Raw genomic sequence first — 24,426 nt, 5'->3', positions numbered from 1 at the left:
GACATAGAATCCCATTAATGAAAGAATAATTTATTGAATAATTATTCCAGGAAATTATTCATTAACCAAACTCCATTTAAAGACTAAAAATAGGTATTTTCATTTTTAATGTTTGCTTTAGTTTTTAATTTGATATTAAAGAAGTCCATGTTTTTTTTTTGTCTGTGATTTTCTGACTGGTCAGGAAATTGAGTACTTAATTTTTTATTCAAGGCATGTTAATTGAGAATATATTTGCCATGTGTAAGGCATGACAGATACTGTAAAGAAAACAAAAATGAGTAAGTACGCACTCTGCTTACAAAAATTAATAGCTCGTACTTTTATATTGCTTTAAGTTTTGCAAAGGACTCTGAAGATCAGAGAATTGTATAATTTGGCTAATCTGAGGCAGGATTCAAGTCCAGGTAATCCCAGCTCCAAGTTTTGTACTGTATACATGATTTCACATGCTTCCTACAATGAGTTTATACTCTAGAGTCATACAACCTCAGAGCTGGAAGGGAGTTCAAAGATACCCAGTCCAATTTGGACTTAACGGGTTCCTTGACAGTGCTTATCAGAAATCATCCCACCACCATTTCAATCCTTCCCTCAGTAACAGAAAACTCACCATCTTGTAGTGGCCTGTTCTACATTTGAACAACTCTTATTGTTAGAATTTTTTTTTCTTGGAAGGAGCTAGAACTTGTCTTCACAAGTTTTTCCTTTTACTCCTAGTTTTACTCTTACTGACCAAATAAAGCAAGTCTAATTTGTTTCTCTTTCCATAATGATAAACTTTCAAATCCCTAAACTTTCCAAGTCTCATTATCTTGTATAGGCAAATTATCCCCATTTTATTCATAATTCTTAATATTCAAATCATTCTACTCTGGAACTTTTTCAGGTTGTCCATATTGTCCTAAAACATGGTGGCCAGAATTCAACACAATATTCCAGATGTGGTCAATGTGGAGCATAGCCAAATCACAGTCTTCCTTGTTTTGAACACTATGTTCTGGACACTCTGAATTAATTCTAGAATGATTATGATTTTTTTGGCTACTATTTCACATTGTTGACTCATATGGAGTTTGTAATTCATTATCTCTTCTTATCTGGTCCTTGTCCTGTGGTTTCTCCTCTCCCCTCAAATGAGCTGTTGTCTAGCCACTTTGTACTCTTTATGCTTGTATTTAAAAATAGTGATTTTTCCAGTCCTAAAGCAGAGTTGTGATCTAGGACATGACTGGAATTATTATATAATGGTGACCATTACCAAAACCCACATAAATACTACCCATCAGTAATAATAACAATGGCTAACATTTATATAATACTTTAATGTTTGACAAAATGGCTTATAAATATCTCCTTTTAGCCTCACAATAACTTTGGTTATTATTACTAGTAGTATCTACTTGTTAGTAGATATGAATTATTAATATTAGTATCTACCTATTTTAGGTAGAAACCATTATTATCCCATTTTATAGATGAGGAAACTGAGTCAAGCAGAAATAAGTGACTTGCCCTGGGTCATACAAAGTAAGATTTGAACTTGAGTTTTTTGATTCTAGGAGAATTGCTCCTTCCAAACTCCCACCTAGATGCCACTTAGAAAAATCAGCATATAAATCAGAAGTTCTCAATCTTTCAATTTTTTTAGACCCCTTTGCTAATCTGATAAAGCAAGCCTCTAGATTCCTAATTAGAATCATTTTTATAAATAAATAAAATAAAAAATGTAGGGGTACAAAGAAAGTCAAATATATTTGAAAAAAATTATCAAATATTTTAAAGAACCAAGTTAACAAAGATCAGATTAGAACACTGTCAATTTAAAAGGAACCAAAACATCTCATAAATATTGGGATATACTACTATCAGAAGAAAATTGATAAGACTATTAATACACACACACACACACACAGAAACACACACACACACCTTACAATTCCCCTCATTTCCTTTTGATATGTGGTGAACAGGGTGACTAAGGCATCTGGCTACTGGACCTTGTCAAATTATTCTCCTTATTAGGAGAAGCAGCAGTACTCTAGGCAATTGGCAGGTATTTCACAGCATAACTATCAACACAGATATTAACTGGTCATTTGAAAGATGCCAAAATCCTGCCTGGGGGTTCATTTCATTTTAGTTGTTTTTTATTTTTACTTTTGGATATCTGGGAGGGAAATTAACCTTTAGCTCAACATTCTTTCTAGCATTGTCTGCAGAGTTGAATTATTATGAGAACTTGGAGAAAACTTTTGAGTTACCACCCACATAAGGCAGAGACTGTGGTATGGGTAATGGTCATTCTTGCGAGGCAGTTAGGTAGTGGAAAGCAAAGCTTCTTAAACTGTGATTTGTGACCCCAAATGAGATCATGTAACTGAACATGGAGGTTGTAAAATCATTATTTATTATCAGTCATCTTTTGATTCATGAACCTATTTATTAGACTTAGGATCACATAAAAAATTTTTGGGCAAAAAAGGTTCATAAATGGAAAAAGTTTAAGAGGATATACTTGTAGTCAGGGATACTGAGGTTCACATCTAACTTTAAGTATTGACTTTGAGCAAATCATTAATTTCACTGTACTACCCTTTCCTCATCTGTAAAGTGAGGGGGTTGGATTTGACTGCTTCTATAACTTCGTCTAGAAATACATCTATCATTCTATTAAATAAGGTTTTTTTTTTAAATTATCTATTCATTAAGTAAACTCTGGTAATGGTCACAATGGCAGTTAGGTAGTGCAATGGATAGAGTGCTAGGACTAGAGTTGGGAAGTTAATAGCAGAACCTAGATTCAAATGTAGGTTCTGTGTTCCAGGTTAAATCATTTTGAGTTTATTACCAGAATGCCAAAATTTCTTCATATTCTGGAAAAGCCATGAATACAAAGCACAAAAGTTTTGTTTAGAACAATTCTGAGTTGTTATGCTGTTTATCAAAACACAGGTTATGAAGGAAAATTGTTTCACATGGATTGATTTAAGATGGTAGAACATAAAAGTGTACACTGAAAATAGTTGAAAATGTGAGCCCATATAAAGAAATATATCAGTGATCTCTGGAATTTGTTTGGCCAATTGTCAGTTATCTCCCTTTCCAAAATATGAAATTAGGAACAGCTTACTGTCTTAGAGGCACTTGTTCAGATTTAAAATAAATATCTCCAGATGTCCTTGTTTTATGTAGTAGATTACTATGACAATGGAGCTAATATTTGACTTTACTGTTAGAAACATTTTCTTCCTGTTATTACAGTTCTAAAAAGAATTGCTATAATGTTTAAAAAATTGAATCAAATACAATATTAATTGTATTTCATTCAAACTAGTACCAAAATGCAAATATTAAAACACTTTCCCCAGTAAAGATAAAGAAACCCTCTAAAACTATTTATGTTAGATTTACTTATAGCCTGTCTACAGTAGTGGTATCTATCAGTTATATTTCACATTTGAATTCTGTCTGTACAAGTTACATTACCATTGTAATTGATTATATTTTTACCTTGCTGACTTTTCCTTCCTTTTAAGTTTTTATTTCTTCTATTGAAAGGTAACATACATTTGTTTATGTATTTTAAAAAGGTCCATTGTTATAAAATAATGGATTTGTATTAAGAATTTATTTTGTACAAGGTACTGTCAAAGCATATGAAAATTAAAACAGAATAGCCCGTTCAGTTGTAATGGTTGAGAGATATCCCATAAGCATTTTCTTCCCATTTTTATTGTTCTCATTCATTTATACTTTTCAATGAATCAAAAAATGGCAGCTATTTATGGATAGAAGTTGTTAGCTCATGGTTAAGTGATATAATGGCTATTTTGGAGTCAAGAAGATTTGAGTTCAAATCCTACCATTTGCACTAATTAGTTACATAACCCTGGGGAAGTCATTCAACCATTTTCAGCCTTACTGGCTCTTCAATAAAATGGGGTTAATAATAGCAATTTCATAAATCATGTTATATATAAATTATTAAATAACTTCAAGGCTAAATAGAAATAAAAATATAAAAAAATGGGGAGACATTATGAAAATAGATAATGATTTGATTGATCTCAATAAAAAGATATTATTGGGTCAAATCTGTTAGGCTAGGAAATGATTATGAAATAGGAATTAAAATTATCTTCATTTAAGTAAATATATATGACATTTATTAATTTTTATTAAATTTAAGAAGTATTAGTAACAGAGTAGCAAAATTTTCTTTTCTTTGCTATTTTTAATGAGGAAATATTAAACCTTTGGATTTCTTTTGTTTGCAATTTCAAACTTTTCAAATATTTAAATCATTTCATATTTTCTTTTCAGGGTTGTTCTGGTTCTGGCTGTGGAAAATGTGACTGCAATGGAGTAAAAGGACAAAAAGTGAGTATTCCATATGCACACACATACTGTTCCTTAGAGTCTCACTATCCAAGAAATAGTTTTTTGGTGAAATATGAAAACTAAAGTAGAAAGAGAATAACCTGGGATGCAACCTTACTACTTTTTAAAAGAATACTCCAAACACTGGCTGTGTAACCAAATTATGGAATCTCTCAGGCCCCTATGCATTTCTCTAAAATTATAAACTTTGAAGGGGTGCCATCTAAAATGGTAGAGAGAATTCTTCATTTCAAGTTCTCTACCTGGTAAAGTTATTGTCCCAGTTAAAAACTAAACAAAACAAAACAAACAAAAAAAACCCAAAAGCTATTTTCAATGAAACAAAACTTTAACTTGTTTTCCTTAAAAACATTCTTGGCTTTTCTCCACCAGGAAATCCAATATGTATGTAGTTAAACACCTCAACTTCTACTTATTGTATTACTAAAATTATTCAAGAATTGGCTGGCCTGAAAGAAACTTTTGTAAGCTTATGTTCATGATATTAATTTGCAACAGTTAGAGTATCATCTTTTTTCTTTTTTTTAAAAAAGGTTTTTTCAGAATGTGAAGCTTTCATTTTTAATAACATTACCTTAAAGTGGAAGGAAACTCTTATCTTGCTGAATTTGTAAGCAGGTGGGCACTCTCCCAGCTTTTTATAGATGGAAGAGTGAGCCAGAAAGACAAAGTTGTTTCCTAACTAATGTCATTGAGTTCAGTTTTGAAGCCAGGTATGAAGGTTCACCGAGGAACAGTACTCAAATATACCCAGTAATCAGATATAGTGTGATAGTAACAGGTCTAGTTAATGTCCTACAAAAAAGGTTGTTAGGCTCAGCTTTGTTCTGGCTCTGAGTTGACTAGTTTCAAGCAGCCAACTTTTGAGATCTTATGTCATCACTCTGTGCACACCCAAGATTCTTACTGAAGTATCTATTGTCTCTTTTAATATTCAGTGAATTCTACTTTGCCAAACAAAAACAACAACAAAATAAAGCCTTTTGTCCCTTTGTCAGAAATTTGTTAAAGTACTAGACTTTTTTTCCCTTATGTACCTATCAATGAATGCTATTCCTGCTGTTACTTGCATGACATTTGAATGAATGGAACATGTAGGAAATTTAACATATCTCATTATTTGCTAATTAATCTTTATATTTCATTAATTTTGTTGTTTTTGGACTTCACTAGATTTTCATTCTTCATGATCATTTTAAAGTGGAAAAAATTACCCCTCTCTGTCTCAGTCTCTGTTTCTGTCTCTCTCTCTATATATACAAACGTACACACACACACACACACACACACACACACACACACATCACTTCTAATTTATAATTCTTAAAATCATGAAAGCCAAAGCCTGGGAAATCACAAAGTGGGAAATGCAATTTTAAAACAAAAATCAGGGATTCTTAATCTTTTTATTACTTTGCAAAACTGTGCAACCCATGAACTAGAATGTTTTTAAATATATAAAATTAAAAAAAAATACGAAGTATTACATAGGAAACCAATATTTTACATTTATTGAGTACTTTGTAGTTTTCAAAATGTTTTTATATCCAAAACTCAAAATAATTTTATAAGTGAGTAAGGCAAATATTATTTACTCAGGAAAATGAAGAAATTGAGTCTAAGTAGGTGAAGTGACTTACTCAGGATCACAGACTAGTATGTGTCAGTCTGCTGACACTTAGTATTTTGCAGTATAATGTATCAGATTTAACAATTTAATTTCCCAAGTGTTTAAATGATTAGAAAGATATCAGCTAAAGGCACTTGGGATTTCTTCCCTCTTCTTCCCTTCCAACACATACATTGACAGTAAATAGTGGTGGGAATATTCATTTCATTACTCTCATGGGACTTTACAATGGGAAACAAACTAATAAACTCTCCTTTGTTCTTTCACTTCCTTCACTATTCAATTCATATTCATCCTGAATGCAGCATTCTTTGGCATGGGCATCTGTTTGTTTTAAATCTTAATTCTTGATAAATTGAGAGTCAATATAATACAATAGAAAGAATCATGGATTTGTTATTAAAAGACCTGAGTTCCAAATATCTACCTTTGTGATTCTGGACAAATCACTTAAGGTTTCAGGGACTTGGATCCCTGTCTGTAAAATGAAAGGGTCTAGATTAAATGATATCTAAGGTATCATTGAATTCTGAATCTGTGATGTGTGAAATCTTGATATTGTTTTTCTAAAAAAAGTATACAAATGATGGAGAATGTTACAATGGAAAATAGTTTCTGAGCAAAAATAATCAATATATTAATTAGGCTAACATAATAAATTGATGATCATGGGTTTTTCTTGGTAACCAAAGACCCCTAATGAAGACCCTGAGAACCTTAAATATTTTTTTGAAAGGAAATGCTCCCAACAAGTGAAAATCAATTCTGACTGGTAGACATTAATGAAGAGATAGACTAGAAGTCTTTAGCTCTTCCTGTAAGAATGTGGCTTGATTATATGAGACTCAGGAGCCTCCTGCAAACTGAACAGGGGACTCCATCTGCATTCCAGACCTCTCTAGATGGCTTTCTTTTTCATGACCTAGGTCACTTTAATCTCGAATGGAAAAAAAGAAGGACATAAAGTTCTTCTCATCCAGACTGAGTTCAATTTATACTTTAAACTAAACTTGGGTGTGGTCCTGCCCAAGATTGAAGAGCATGTTCCTTGACTGAGTTCTAGGAGTATTTTCATAAACTGGCTATGTGCATCAAAGATGGACCAACCTTTTAAAAATATAATATTTTATTTCCCCTAATGGCACATCATTAAAATAATTTCTGAACATTAAAAAAAATTTTTGAGTTCCAAATTCTCTCTGTCCCTTCTTGAAATGGTAAGCAATCTGAAATACGTTGTAGATGTGCAATCCTGTAGAATATTTACTTATTGATTATTTTGTACAAGATTTGAATAAAAAAGAAAGGAAGGAAGAAAGAGAAAGGGGAGGAAGGAAGGAAAGAAAGAGAGAGAGAAAGAAAAAAGAAGGAAAAAATGAAAAATAACATGCTTCACTCTGCATTTAGACAATATTAGTTCTTTTTCTGGTGGCAGATAGTATCCTTCATTATGAGTCCTTTGCGAATGGACTTTTTACAGGAATTAGACCTTAATAGAAAAATAGAAGAAAAATCTGGATCCCACTTTAATAATTAGTTATTTATATAATAGTATAATGATTTCTTTCAAAAGGAAGCAAAGTGATAGCATTCTAGAGCACTAAGGAAGAAGATCATCAAGTCCAAGAATTTCAATCCCTGAAATCTCACCGTGATTACTTTTTTCTGTCTGTAATTCTTTCAAGGCATAAGGGCCCCAGTTTTTTATCCCTTTGTTCAGAGGAACATGTAATTGAATTAACAAGTCTTTCTGAAAAGGAAAAAATAAGCTGCATTTCTAAAAATAGATGACTTAAAAACTTAAACCAAATGTGAGATTTGAGTGAGGCCAGTGGTCTGGTTCAGACCCCTCATCTTACTGATGCTGAGAAAGAGTTTCAATCCTAAAGTCATATAGTTAGTTGATTGAAAAAAAGAGAAGCAGTTTTCCAGACTCCAGATTTAGGAATTTTTCTCCAACATATTTCTCTAGAATCATGAGTTCAATGATTTTCAACCCTGTTACTTTGCTATAGCTGAGATTTGTGGAAGCCAGGAATTTGTTTCTGAATTTTTCATTAAAAAAAAATCTGTGACCTATTGGAGAAGTCTGATAAACAGAGGCTTCATCCATCAAAACATTTGTTATTTTTTGGTACCTCTTCTTGTTCTTTCTTAAAATCTTCTTTCCTCTATTACCCATTTTAAATATGCTTTTTCCTGCCTAAAGTGAAATTACATAAAGTGAGATTACATAAAGGACACAATGAAATTACATAAAGTTGATTTATAAAGTATTCTAATATGTATCAACACATGATGAGAGATAATAAAAAGATTTAATTAAGTTTCCCTTCTTTGTGAGTTGCTCTGGTTAAAAATGGTTTCCCAGAGAGTAAGAGAGAAGCAAGTTCTACATTGGACAGAGTGTGGGCCTGAAGTCAGGAGAATCTGAATTCAAAGTCAGCCTCAGACCTTACTAGATAGTGGTAGAAATCTAGCAAGATATTAATTCCTAGAAGTGTTCATATCTATATATTATCTATGATAGTTTATATCATACATAATCACCTATTCTACATGGGATGCAAAATTGGAAGAATTAACTCTAAGATTCCATTTAGGAGAGCTTCTATGAAAGTATGAGATTTTGTGATTGTGACATCACTGTTCTCCAGATTACTTTTTGCATCATATTAGGGAGATAATTTAACACAAATGACCATTTGCATAGCCATATATAGAGTCTAAGAAGGAAAATTCTCTCCTTTTGGAATATCTCCAATACAAATTGCACTCCAATGCCAAGATCTCTTAGGCTGACTCATATTTAATTTTATCATTGGGAGGAGGGACTCAAAGGATGTAATTGATAAAGGCTCTTATTTCCTTTTTTCCCTAAGAATTTAGAAATGAATTTTTTAGAATGTCATGAAATTTAGCATGACAAATGTTCCCTAATTTTCATAACTTCTAAACCATTAAGTTAAGAGCTATTTTGTTTTTAATTATACAATTACTCATATCAGACCTTTACTGGCTTTTTAAAAGACTATATTGAGCAATTTAGAATAAAGTAAGTTGTTTACTCACCACTTCCCTGCATGACTGTTCATATCTTCAGATGTTTTCTCTTAAGTAATTAATTTGGCTTTGCACACAATGCCTTTGTGTTCTTTCAGAGTCAGCAGTGATGTGGGAATGTTATCTGTTTAAACTGATTAGGGTTTTGAGTACATGCCTGCTCAGAAACAGCCAAAGTTAAGCTCTCCTTTTCTTGATAACCTGATTTTTTTAGAAGACCATTTGAAACATCAGGAGAGGCACACTATTCCTTAAAATAACATTTATATTTTGAGAAAATTAACTTATTGTATCTTGTTAAAATAGATTTTAATGAATGAAGAGTTTTCTAATAATTTTTAGTATTTATGGACACTACTGGCATTATATGAGAAGCAACATGGAGACAAGGCAAGCTAGATCTGGGTATTTCTCTTATTGGGTATGTGACCCTGTGCAAATCAATCACTTACCTCTCAGTAGCCCAGGCTACTTTTTTAAGTCCAGTGAAATCCTAGGTTTGGATCGAAAGAGTCCCCATAATAAAATGTACCATTGGACTAAAGAATATAATAGTAATATATGTATATATATCATAGTCTAGAATCATCCACAAATAATATATTGACTCAATAGGTTCTCTGACTCCAAATAAATCATTCCTAATCCTCAAAAGTTTTATGTCCCAAGAAAATATGCATTCTCCATATATCACAAAAACATAAATTGATCACTTCTTTCAAGTTAGTTTTTTAGCTTTTAGATTTCTTTTTTATTTTAAATTTATAGCAGAAAGAAACAAAATCTTTTTGTTTGATTTGTTTTGAGACTGAGTCTTTATCTTACTGAGGCTATAGGTATAGTGGGCATTCACTGATGGATCCCAATACTGATTGACAGAAGCTTTAATCTGCTCCATTTCTTCCCACCCCAACCTGAACAGGTTGATCCCTTTTTAGACAGCCTAGTAGTTCTTTGCTACTCTGGGGCTCACCATATTGGTGCCAAACTTATATCATCTAGCCGTGCAGCTCAGATCTCTTAATCTCAAGTGATCTGTTAGCCTCAACCTCCATAGTGCAAGGATTACAGGCATAGGCTACCATACCTGATAGAAACAAATAAAATTAAAAGGACTTCTATATTAAATTATATGCACTAAAGTCTCAAGGATTTGAATTGTATTTAACATAAAAGAGTTTAGTGCAATAATTTTTATGTTTTTCTTTTATTTGGTATACTTGTCTTTAATATGTGTATCTTCTCATTAATGAGATTTTCAATGAATATTCATTGTATCATTTCTGTATAAAGTACTGCGATCTACACTGGGGATGCAAGTCAAAAAAAATAATGACATAAAATTTAAGGACTTGAAGGAACCTTATATATCATTTAGTCCAGCTACTCATCTTACTAATAAAATAAATGATACTCTTAGAGGGAAAGTAATCTTATTAAACTCAGACTGGTCCAAGGAAGTCTAGAATCTAAGGTTGATTAAAAAAAATCCCCCCATTTTTTTTCTTTTAGTGTTCTTTTCACTTTACCACAATTGTCTCTCTGAAGAATCCCAATTTCAAAGCTCTTTAAGAAACAGGCCCCCAAACCACAATATCTTTTAGAAAACAGAAAGTATTCTCCAGACCAAAATATAATTATCTCCATTAAATAAGCACTATCTATAAAAAAAAGCCTATAGGCTTTGTAGAATGCACTAGAATTTCATTAAATCCAAAACATATTTATTATTGTCTCCCCTGTGTAAGGCACCAGAAAAATAAAGACAAAAATGAGATTACTTGTCTTCAGAGTTTGCTTACATTAGATTAGGTTGATACAACATGTACAAAGATCAATTAATAAAAAGTTATTTGGCGAAGGAAAGAGCACTTTTAACTGAGAAAATGAGGTAATTGAGATAAAAATTATCATCTAAGTTGAGCCTAGAGGGAAGACAAGAATTCTGAGAGATTGAGATGAGGAGAGAATGAATTTCAGGCATGGGAGCTAGTCTAAGCGAAAGTTCTAGGTCAATTCATCCATAAAAACAGCCATTAAATATCAATCCAACAACTATTATAGAGCTCTGAAAAGATAATCACTTCTGTTATTTGACTTATATGCTTTATCTGATCTGAAATGCAAGAGATGGATGACCTTAGTCAATTTGGAAGTGGTTCACTCTATGGCTTTGGAAATTTCAGAAGAATTTTATGTTCTGATTTATTCAGGATATTGATTTCTGTTAATATAGTAAATTTATTAAGATTGTTTGCCTGTTTTATGACCCCTAGTTACTTCTGATTGAAGTGCCAGAGATAACATTTCAAACTCCATTTAAACTGTTTCTCTGGTTGCCTTACTAGGGCTAGATAGTCATCAAAAACTTAGAGGAGCCTCAAGTGGATTTATAAATTTTGATCTTGTGAGTCAATTACCAAGATTCTACTCTTTTAGACTTTCAGTATAGATTTAAAATCATTGCTGTCAAGTAACCCATTGCATGAATCCCAAGAACTCAAAATATCATTGTAATTGAATGAATGCTATCTCTATGTAGCTCTCTGCTGGCTGGCCACAGGCCAGTGAAAGCTAAACCTTCTATAGCATTGTGGTAAAATGGTAATGAATGAAAGGACTGCTAGTGGATTAGGAAGAAAGCACTCTCCTTTTAGGGCCATGGGCAAACTCTCCTGTCCTAGTTCTTGTGGTGTATCAGCTTCTACCTCAAACATATCATCAAGCAAAAAAAAATTGATAAGAACCACTCCACTTTTGACTCAGAAGAAATGATACTGATTATCTGTCCTAGGTTTAGAGTTGAATCATACTATTCCATCTGAGCAAGAGGTCTACCTTGCCCAGAATAAGCATTTTATATAATCGGTGATATGTGAACTGATCTTGTAGGTTACAATTTTTTTTTTCAAATAAGAGTTGATATTTCTGATTAAGAATTGTGTAGACATGAAGCATGAAGGTCCTATCTAAGTTGTAAGAGAATGGACCAAATTTTCTAACTCTAAGATTCTGTAGGTCATTCATTCTTCCTTGTCTTTTTCTTCAGAAATATTTATATCTCCTTATGAGAACCTGAATATGAGCTGAGACAATGAAAACATCACTGAATATAATTTCTGTCAACTTCCATAAAATTCTTAAAATAATATAGAATTATGTATTATTTTGAGATTTTTATTTAAGTGAAGTAATGTCGATTTCTCTTGAAATGATATAAACAGAATTAATTTTAGTTGTGATAAATTCATAAGTAATATTTTTCATGACCAAGGGTTCATTTGTCTTAGATTATTCATATTTTATGGAGAGTAAAATCCGTTGAACATTTTTTCTGCTATTTCTATACTGGGCTTTTTCTTTATCTAGTCATAGTTATTAAATATGCATTTTTTTACCACAGGTTATTTATAAGTTAAAAGTCAAATAATTACATTTTGTGTGATATACAACTCTACATGAAATCACTATTCCTTTTTCAAGCTCTTTCCCTGTTTTTAAAATTCAACATTACTGTGGAAATGAGTCAATAAGGGCCATATAGAACAAGCAGACATTGAGAATTCTATACTAGGACCTTCATATATTCCACAGACATTATACATGAAAAGGACCTTAGAAATCATATAATCCAATGGTCCTATTTTATTGTTGAAAATGAGTCTCAGAGAGGAAAGGCTCAAAGTAAGGTCACATAGCTAGCCAGTGACAGAACTTCAGGCCTCTTAACTGGGCACTTCACTTTCCACTGTACCAACATGTTCTCTTCCTGTTGCTAGGTACTCAAAACTGTTTTCTGATAATAATCTTCTCATATAAATAAAATGTCATTAACCATTACTACAAATGCCCAACACCTCATGTTCCTTCATTAACTTTTAATGATTTTATTTTTTTTCAGCTAATGACATTTTTTTTGGCTTCTATTCTTCTCAATAGCAGTAATATGGTAAATTCTTCTGTAAAATCTCAGCATTTAGGGAAAGGCTGGTCTTTATCTTTACAACATTCTTCCCCCATGATAATGTGTTTAGTGGTTATCTACTGTACTTCATTACTAAGAGCAATTAGGTTGCTTCCCAACACCCTTTTCCAATTTTCTGGATATGAAGAGGTATGCTGTGCATAATTATTTTAACATACAAGGATCTATAATATTTTCTTGATTAACACTAATTATAACACTAGCTATAAAAGATTGTTAAATGACAAAGGGATTGGGTTTATTCTCTTGGTCCTGTAGGGTCAAACCAAGAATAATGGGTGAAAATTTCACAAAGGCAGATTTAAGCTTAATGTATCATTTCTAACAATGCAAGCAGTCCAACAGTATCATAGGCTGCCTTAAGAAGTACTAGGTTCCCTTTTCTCAGAAGTCTTCAAGCAGAGAGGCTAGGCAATTATGTCATAGATATATATATTGAGAATTGTTTTCTTATATGTATTAGATGAGATACTTTTCAGCTCCCATGTGATTTTAATATAGCTATTTATAAGCAAATGGAGTATACTTGACTCAAATTTGAATCTATCAAGACCTGGACTAAGTCTGGAGGAATAAATTTGAAGGTTATAGGACAGTAAAGGTGCAAACAACTTCAGTACTTTTGCCAAGAAAACCCCAAATAGGATCATGAAGAGTTGGACACTCATGAATAATGAGTCAACAAGACAACAAAACAACATTGTATGTCTTTTTCTCTTTCTCCTTCTTTCTCCTTCTCCTCTTTCTCCTCCTCTTTTTCCTCCTTCTTTATCCCTAAATTGTTTTACAAAAGAATTTTATGATTCAGATCCATGGTCATTAATCAATTTAGCTTAAGCTTCTAGAATCAATTTGGTTCTAATAGTGGGTATTTGAATAAATGGACATGATTTCCTCTTTGTTATTTAATCTACCTGTAATTAATTCTAGAACTTTTTCAAGGAATTTCTCTTTGCATGTCTTTATAGTACATATGAGAGAGGATTAACTAAAGAATAGAGAGCATTACATTCATGAGGATCAGTGAAGAAACAAATATATTTCCATTAATCACCTTTTGGTATCTTGTCACTGTACAGAATGATTTTTTTTGGTATATATCTTATTTCAAGGAGAAATAACTGGATGTTGCCAGCTCCCAAAGAGCCATATATATATATTCCAGTTAACAGCAATTGACATGGATACTTTATTTTGAGAATTGACATGACTATGACAGAAAATGGGTCTACTTTCTCCTGCCCCCAGCATGCTTTTTTGTATTCTATGATATAGTACTTGAAGTATTCTCAAGATATATTGTATGCTAGTACTTCTCAAAAATCAAGAGAGGAGTATTTTTTCTCCCTAATATTTTATCTTTCCCCTCATCTTTGTCTCCAGGAGAAAGTTAACATGCCTCATTGATTTGTGTTTTAGAAAGTGATGGGAGGTTGGTTTGAATTTGGAAATATGTTTAATTTAAAAAAACCCAGAGGAAATAATTTCATCTGGAATTGACCAAAGTACAATTTTAATATAGTGAAAATTGTCAAGTCTTCTTTATCCCACCCTTATTTAGTAGGGCCATTTGAAAAGTAAATCTCTTAAATGCATCCCCTTATTGTTAAAGCCCAGAATAATTTATTATGAGAATACAATTTAATCAGTGATATCTAAGATATGCTTTGTGTGTCTTGGCTATTTATGGAAAAATAACTTTGTATACATATGATCCTGATTAATACTGATAGACAAGAAAGTAACTTAATTGAAAAAAAAAAGCAGAAATTTTATTATAAGTCTTATTTGGGATTGGAAGCTTAACATTAAACCCTAACCTATGAAAAATTGCAAACAATGTTTCCTGTTCTCTTCTTGATGAAGTACTAAGAGCATTCAAAATATGTTTCCAGACAGCACGTAATAATGCTTGATAATTATGTAGGATGGGTGGAGAATTTCATCCTCAAAAATTATATTCACAGAACCTTCCTCCTTGTGAAGTGGTTTAATACAATGTACAGTTAAACAAAGGAAGAATTAGTCAGAGTTAATGAGCAAAGCAGATGACAATAAGGGAAATGGTACCCCTTTGTTTATTCTTTACCTCTGGCAAAAATAGTTATTTATTTTAAAATTATACTCAAACTCATGATAGTAATATAGAAAATGGTGCCACTTCTCCATTCCCAAGTTGAATTAATATTAATTCATATTAATCATCATAATAATATTATTTTCAGTTCATATCTAAAATTCCATGATGAAGTAATAGTTATTGTGTTAATTATCAAAACAATATGCAAGAATGTGCCTCTCTAAAGCCCATGAACCCATGAAGTACTTACCATTAGATCATAAATGAATATATCTATATGTCTTGAAGGACTTTATAAAAACAGATGCAAGACTTATTATCTGCTAGACACTATACTCAGTATTGGTGATGATTAAAAAAAAAAAAGCAAGAAAATTCTTGCTTAAATTCTAATAGGGAAATACACAAAGTAGAGTTGAAAGGTGGGTTTGGATAGGTAAGGATAATACAGTAGTTGGTGAGGAGAAATCTGGAGAATGAAATCTTGAATAAGATAGATTATGACTTTGGTGCCTTCTGAAATTGTGTTCTTTTCTGGAAGACAATTAAGAAATCAGGGTCTCAGAATGAGTTTTTCTCCAAGGGTAGCAAGGAAGGAGGAAAAGGAGAAGGAAAATCCTGAGAATATTTTGGGAGGAAGACTACAAGTGGAGTAATTACTTAAAGCCTTTTCGAAGTTCTCTGTTTCTGTATTGTCAGCTTCGATTCTTTGTGGTAGTTTTTATTGGCCAAGTCCCTACCAGAAAGCATACCAGAATCTCTTCCTCCTTTGCACAACCCAGTCTGGGTTACAAAAATAGAATAAATATTAAAACACTATGGAGCAGTGTTTCATGTGAATCTAAAAGTTTGGCAAGGGAAAGGAGCAGATTTTGTGTCTTACCAGTGATTATATTAACTTCCCTCTTCTCACTGATGGAATCAACATTTCATTGCTAAGGATTGGAGACAGTGGGGCAAACCTTTTCCTTTCTTTTTTCTAGACTGTATGTCTCTTAACCAAGCAGGAAGTGGGAGTGATATCTTTATTTGAAACAGAGATTTTGCATATGGCACCTTTCAACCAGACTTACAGAATTCCATAAGCATCTTACCATAAATCTTCACAATGTTTCTGTTATGTGGGTGGCAACCATCATATACTCTTTCCTAAATAATGAATTTTGAACACCATGAGATTTGATTAAAAAAATCTTTTTAAGTTCTTTAAGTAGAGTTATCTGGTAAAGAAGAGAGCAGAAAGCATAACTCCATATATCCCTTTCCTGGACCACACACTGAGAGAGTCATGGGAGTTATTTTGGACCTGGTTATGACCCTTCAGTTGCCTTGCTAGGTCATAGCTCAGGCAGTCCTTCCTTCCCAGGCTTTAGCCCTCTGCTTCTGTGAGTAGTACACTAAGTTCTGTACATGATACAATGACTAGGCATCTCACCAAGTACTCTTGCTTGCCAGAGCAGAAGTGATACATGACTTTGTAAAAGTCCTCCAGTAGTCTGAGTTAAATATTCTAAAATTTCATTTGTGAATTAAACAAATAAGTCATAATTTTTTCTTTCTCTTTCATACTGGATTACTTGTCTGTATTAGACACATATTTCTCAGTTTTTTGGGTCATTTCATGTCCAATGACTTGTTGACATCACATAATGCATGACTTTATCTGAAGATGGAATGTAGCCTACTGACATGAACAGAGGTTAGGCATTTTTGAAAGATTCTGAAAATACAATGTCTACAGTGTGGGTCAGGAAGAACAATTGTCCAGTGATGACTTCATGTGCTACACATATGTACTTTCTCTCTCTTTTTAAAAATATTCATCCCTCCTTGCCATTCTTGTTATCTCCCCTCTTTTTTTGTCTACCTTTTTCTCATCTTTCATGATTATTCAGATCAATGGATCTTCTATAGCACAGAAGCTTTATTTCACTTTTCAAAAATATAGTTTCTGCCACATCTCTCTTTCCTTCTCCCCTCTCTAGATTTTCTTCCTTATTAAAGGCAAGGTATTGCAATAGAAAGATTATTAGATTTATAGCCAGAACTTTAGTTTGAATCCCAATTCTGCCACTTTTTATGTATATGACATTAGACACGTAACAATCTCTCTAGACTTCAGATTTCCTCATCTATTAAAATAACATCTAAGTTTATAATCCCATGCCTGAGAGTTCAAATCCTTCCTTTGACATTTATAAAGTGTATGACAAGTGATTTAACCTCAATTCTTCCATCTGTAAATGAAAATAACAATATCTATGGTACTTTTATCCTACATGTAAGTACTTAAATTGCATCATTATTGTGAGCATAAAGTGAGATAATGTAACTTGTAAAAAAAAAGTACTATATCAGTGTCACAGGAACTCATGATTAATAGGAAAGCTGGATATCTAGAATTAACCCATTACAAACCATTTGAATTATAAACTAGTTTCACTCAACCTATAGTTTAAATGCTTATAGGTTCAAATCAATTACTTATAAAAGGATTGTTTAAAAAGACACAGAATCAATCTTAATCTTCTCAACAATTTGTATTAGTTCTTTCTCTGCATATCATAAATGTATTCTTAAATATGGTGACTTCAAAAAATTTTCTAAAAATTCTAAAAATTAGAATTTCTAAAAAATTCTAAAAAAATTTTTAAAAAGTGAATTTTTTTCAACTCATTAGTTTTTTATGAAAAAAAACTATAAGCAAATACAGTGAAAAGGATGCTAGATTTTGAATCGAGAAGATATATGTTCATATCCAGTTCTTGCAACTTACTCCCTGTGTAATCTTGGGTAAGCATTTAATGTCTCTAGACCCAAAATTCAATATTTTAAAATGAAGCCATTGGACCCTGTAAGGTTCCTTCCTGTTCCAAATCTTTGTGTGATCATTATCCTATATATAACTAACTCTATCACTTTTTGGATCCTTATAATAATAGAGTTAATATATAATTTAGAATATAACTATATATTATTTCTAAATATGTTTACATGTATGTGTTTTCCTATTGTGGATAGTTTTATATAAGTTTCATATTTTCCCTTCATTATGGAAATCACATTATTCTATTATAAGACTATTAGACAAGTTTCATTAGAGAGAAGTGATGTCACTAAAAATGTGATGATAGATTTTAAAGATGAATCTTAAAAGAATAGTTGAAAGAGTCATAGATATAATCCTGGAAATATAAATACAAAAGGCAAGTATGCCAGTTTTTCAGATGACACCCTCTATTTTGCTTTGATTCATTGAGTAATTTGTTCTAAAGATTTATTCTACCCAAGTCACTTTCCTGATATAATTCACTGATGTCCCCAAGAAGCTTCACCTATAGATAGATATACCAACTATCTTTGGGCAAAGAATCTTAAACCTTTTTCTAATTGGGAGCCGTCTCTAGTCATCCTGCAAGGGAAAGCGAGATAGGTGACCTTGCACAGCTTTCCCTCACTGAAATCACTTGTATGTCATGGTATCATGTCTCTGATATTATCATCATCTGGTCAAACCATAACAAATACAACCACAACAGCTACTTTGATAACTAGCCTTGAGCCAGCCGCAAAAGAGACTTTGCTGAAATAAGTGCATTATTCACTGTTGGTCTGATATTCTCACTAGGATTCCAGTAGGGTTCAGTAGATTAGAGTAGCAACTTGATATCAAAGAAAAGGGGAATAAAAAAGATCAGATTAGTGGTAGTTCTGACTAATTTGTGCTTAAGTGTTCCTTGTTATCTAGACAAGCAGAAATTTCTTCAGTCCCTGTTAAGTAGAACTATTCAGGATCATTAGAGTTCTTGTGCATCCATATTGTTTTTTAAAATAGAATCATAAGTACTAATTATTAACAATAACAAATGAATATGAAAGCAAAGGGGCAAAATCTTACTTTAAATGCCTTGGCATTTGTCAAAGCATAAGCAAATAAGGGGAAAAAAGTATGTTTTCCTCTTTGTTAGATATCTTTGAAATTAGGTATCATCTAGTTTCTTCCTCACTGAGATTAAGGATAATTCTTCTTTCTCTATTTTCACTCTTTCTTTTTTAAAGCTTTTCATCATTATTGATCTACAATTTGTTACTTTTGAGTCACATTACCTTTTAAGAGTCTTTAGCCACTTTTCATAATTTTCCTGATAAAAAGATGTATGCATCTGACTATATTTCATATCCCCATATTTGGCAATTGGGAATACTTTATCATAATGTTATGCATAGTCACTTTATCATAAGATTATAATTATTTTCATTTTGCTATGTTTTTTTCCTTGTTTGTCAGATTTAAGTTCAGAGATTTTTTTTTTTGATCACTGTTGTGTCTATCTTCTATTACTAAGGCAAAAAAAGCACTTATTAAATGCCTACTCTAGGTTAGTTTGAAGGCATAAAGATAAAAAAAAATTAAAAAGGAACTGTCTCTATCCTTACAGAGCTTACATTTGTGATTAAATATGTCAGAGAATTTTAATAAAACAAGAATAAAAAAGTTTGGGATCTCAGAAGGACTGTGTAATATCAGATATAACTGACCTTAATGAGATTAGAGAGAACTTCTTCAAGTGGGTAGTTATGGCTTAATAAAAAAAAAACCATAGTGACATGAAGAAAAAGGAAAGAATGATCTAGTCTTGGAATGACTTAATTTCATAGTGGGTCATGGGAAAAAATAGTCTGGTACAGAAGATAAGAAAGAGGAAAAGTTCACTGAATTTTGGCATCCATTCTTACATACTTTAGAAATAGCCTAGGAATACTTGTTAAATTATTTCTGGGGTAGAACTGTCTAAAGCAGCCAGTTGGGTGAATGGGATAAGATGACACAGCATTTTCCTTTTCCTTCTAATATACTTAGGCTTTTTTTTTTTTTTTTTTTTTTTTTGGCAAAGTCTTGTGCCCATTTGATTGTGATTAAATGCAAAAATCTGATGTTAATACATGATGTTCAAACAAGACCCAAGTGGGTACAATTTATAAAACAATAGTACCTTACATTTCATAGTTCTGTAAATAGTTTTCAATTTTTTTTCATTTAAATTATCCTGTTTGATGATTACCATATTTCTGTTATGTAGAATAATTCTTATTATCATCATTTTAGCAGATGAAAAACTCAGGAAAGATTTAAATATGTCTAAATTTATGTGATTAATAATTAATGAAGCAAGACTAGAATCTATGCTCCTTTACTAGATCATATTGCTTCATTATTATTGTTAATAATTATTATTACATATGGGGCAGCCCTATGTGGTGCAGTGGAAAGAGTGCCTGGCTTGGAGTCAGGCTTCCTGAGTTCAAATTTGGCCTAGACAATTACTTGCTATGTGACCCTGGGCAAATAAGACAAGTTTTAGCCTCAGTTTCCTCATCTGTAAAATGAACTGAAGAAGAAAATAACTCTAGTACTTTTGCCAATAAAAACCCAAAGGAGGTCACAAAGAGTTGAATATGATTGAAAACATTAAATGGGTTAATATTTATAAAGAAATTAAATCGATCTTGATTGAAAGTTCCATGTTCAATCAGTTCAGTTCAGCATTTATAAATCATCTCTGTATATTAAGCACTGATAAGGGGGAAGGGGAAGGATTAAATTCAAAATGTGGGTGAAACAACTTCCTTTGGAATTTGCTGTGTGATAGAGGTGTTATTTATGATGAGGATTAAACATTTTATTTTCTCTGACTGGGAAACAGCAACAGCATGGTACAAAGTAGGATTTAGAGACAGAGAACCTAGATGGTTACTTACTATTTATTTGACTGGCTTTTGGGCAAATCCCTTTCTGAGAGTTATTTCTTCATTTTTTTTATATGAAGAATGGCTTCTAAGACTAGCTCTTAATCTAATACTCAGTACATTGCCTAGCACATAACATACACAAAATAAATGTTTATTGACTGATTTCAGATGAAGAAACAGAGACAAACAGTTATTAAATGACTTGCCTGCTGTCACATATCTAGTAAACTAGGAGATCATATTTGAACTCAGGAAGATGAGTCTTCCAGATACTAGGCCCATTATTCTACCCATTCTACCACATAGTGGGTGAATTTATAATCACATGAAGCTTTAAATATTACAAACTCTGGGAAATATTTAGACTTTTTCTTCCTGTGAGAATGTTAGTTTTGGAATTTCTTTTTCAAATTTTTTTTTTGGTCAGGGCATATTTATTATATTGTCTTTTTTTTCAATTACAGCATTTATCTCCCTTCCACCTATGATAAAGAATAAAAACAAAACCCTTGTAAAACAACAACGAGAACAACAATAACAAAACATGCTTAATAAAGGAAAACCCATTCCTACATTGATATGTCCAAAAATAAATCTTCTACTCAAATATTGCCTCACTGTCAGAGTATTAAGAATGACATTTTCCATCAGTGTTCTTTAGGAATCTTGAATGATCACTGAATTGATCACATTTTCTAAATCTTTCAAATTGCTAATTTTTCATTGTTGTTATAGCATACATTTTCTCTATGTTTCTTATTACTTAATTCTACATCAATTCATAAAAGGCTTCACAGATTTCCTTGATAATTTATTCAGTCATTTGCTAATTAATTGGTACCTCTTTAATTTCTAGTTGTTTGCTACTATAGAAAAAAAGCTGCTCCATAAAAATATTTTTGTACAAATGGGATATTTTACTCTTTCATTGATCTCTGTAAGTCCATAATCGTAGTATTAATAGATCAAAGGGTATATACATAGTGTAATAATATTTTGGACATAATTCCCTTATTGCTCTCTAGAATGGCTGTAACAATCCACAGTTCCAAAAATTCATCAATGTACTTGTTTTCTCATACTCCAGCCAATACTTCTCATTTCACCTTTTTTTTGTTGCCTTGGGCAATCTACTAAGTATGAGGTGGAACCACAGAGTTTTAACAATTTGCATTTCTTTAATTATTAGTGATTTGGGACATTTTTTTTCTGTCAGTACTTTTCAGTACCTTTTATATCTTGAAGATGAAACATTTATCCAAGAAGTTTACTACATTTTCCTCCCCAAGTTAATGATTTCCTCTTTAATCATAGCTGTATGGAATTCATTTGTGCAAAACCTTTTAAATTTTACTTAATCAGAATGGTCCTTTTTATCTTCCATGATTCTTATTATTTTTATGACTTATCATATATGTATTTCTCTATAAATGATGCCGTATGTGTGTGAGAGAAGAGAAACAGAAACAGACAGAGAAACACAGGGAAAAAGAAACAGAGACACACATACATAAAGACAGCAACACTAAAAAGAGAGACAGAGAGAAAGAAGCTAGTAAGGAAGGAAAAAATAAAGAAAAAGTGAGAATTCCCTTTCTAAGCTATATATCTTCAAGATCCTGTAGACATAGAAACCTGTCTCATAGTTTTGGTCTTCCCTTTCTCATTGGTTAAAAGACCACAAAACAAAATCAGTTTCTAAGTTGTTATTGCTTTCTAACTTTCCACTCCTATGCTTTTCCCCTTGAAAATATTTTTCAGGGTCTCATTAGTGCTTCTTCTTTCTTCCTTGAATATAGATCATAGCGCAGTGCTTGAAGCTTATCTTGATGGTGACCATTGTCCAGCCTTCCCAGTGGAGCAATGTTCCCTTTCCTTGGTAGTAAAGACTTGGTTGCCATGGATTGGTTCTACAATAGCATGTTTAGATAGTCCATGGTCTCTGCTTCCTAGGTATCTGGCTTTTAGTCATGTCACTGGCCTATCAGGTTGAAGTGGAGTTTTAGAATCAGATCCTCAGCACTGCCCCAATCTTTCTTCTTAACTAAACTAAACTTATATTTCCATGTATAAAACAAACAGTTTGTTCTTCTCAAGTTCTTTGAAATTAGTTTTTGATGTTAGTTTTTAATATGTTTTTCAATTCAGTCCTAGTTTTGTTGAGCTAAAAATCCTGAAAATCTGCAAGTTCATTGAATATCCATTTTTTTCATTCAATATTATACTTAGCTGGATATGATATTTTGGCCACAGGCCTAGTCCTTTTGATTGTTGATATATAATATTCCAGGAGCTAAAGTCGTTTTTTGTAGTTGTACAATTCAAATAGTACATCTAACATATTTGAATTGTTATTATTGTTTGTTTCTTATAATTTTTTTTTAATCCAGGGGTTTTGAAATTTAGCTTATTAATAATGCTCCTGTGGATTTTCTTTGAATCTCTTTGAGGTGCTAATGGGTGAATTTTTTTTCTATTTCTTGTGCTCTATCACTTCAGTTCAATTTTCTTGGGTTATTTCTTGTATTATTATACCAAGGTCCTTTTTTTTTTTTTTTTTTTTTTTGTTCACAGCTTTCAGGTAGTCTAATTATTCTCCAGATCTGTTTTTTTAATGTTTCACATTCTCTTCTATTTTTGCATTTTTTATGTTTTGTTTTGTTTTTTCTTGGTCTCTTATAGCTTCCATTGACTTTCCCATTCCAGATTCTAATTTTCAAAAAAAATATCTTCTTCTTTAAGACTCTGTTGACTTCAGAAGAAAAATTAAAATTGCAACTCAGTTGAACAAAACTAGATTGTAGAAACATGAGGGATTTTAATTCATCTTAAAGGAGATTTAATTGTTTGGCAGTGAGGGCTGTTTAACAATATATTAAAGCTGTAGTTATTGTGGTAACAAGGAATTGCCTCTTTTCCTGGAGAATATATTTTTAATAGAAATAATAGAAAATAGAAATTTTAATAGAAAGAATAGAACATATTTTTAATAGAAATAGAAATAAAAAGTAATAATTGTTTAAATTACCTTACAATTGCACTTCATTTCTAATAATGTGTTAAATTAAAAAAGAACCCCTTTTTGTTTTATTTGTAAAGGTAAATTATTCAAAAATATTTGGCTATCAAATCCCAAAGTAAATAAGACATACACACATATTTATTCACATATACATGCCCATTGCAATGTTTTCTTTTTAAGAGAGTTGTGTCACATCTTTCCAATTTGCAATCAATAAGCATTTATTAGGATCCACTATTCCAGGCAGTGATAGGAGTTAGAAATTTAAAAAATAAAAACAAAAACAAAAGTAACCTAATAACAATATAACTCTATACAGATATTGTCAAATTAATAATTAAGAGACATTTAGAGAGGTGGTAACCAGAAAAACAAAATTAACACAGGGTGGTCATTCCTAAAGTTTCCTAAGCCTCAAGATTGAAGTTACTAGTTGTATATTTTCTATTTCAATTAAAATTCTTTTTACAGAGAAGATTCTTTTAAATTTA

At 31.8% G+C, this 24,426-nt stretch overlaps 1 protein-coding gene across 1 annotated transcript in view; it reads left to right on the top strand.

The window, feature by feature from the left end:
• COL4A1 (collagen type IV alpha 1 chain) overlaps positions 1-24,426 on the top strand; it is a 192,738-nt gene that overhangs the window by 68,948 nt on the left and 99,364 nt on the right. The window contains exon 2 of the mRNA XM_003765735.4: positions 4,327-4,383. Coding sequence (XP_003765783.1) covers positions 4,327-4,383 — 57 coding nt within the window. The remainder of the gene's footprint in view (positions 1-4,326; positions 4,384-24,426) is intronic.

Source organism: Sarcophilus harrisii, chromosome 3 (genome assembly GCF_902635505.1).
Source record: "Sarcophilus harrisii chromosome 3, mSarHar1.11, whole genome shotgun sequence".
Lineage (NCBI taxonomy): Eukaryota > Metazoa > Chordata > Mammalia > Dasyuromorphia > Dasyuridae > Sarcophilus > Sarcophilus harrisii.
Note: the sequence above shows the minus strand (reverse complement) of the source record. Positions and strands in the feature narration are given on the sequence as shown.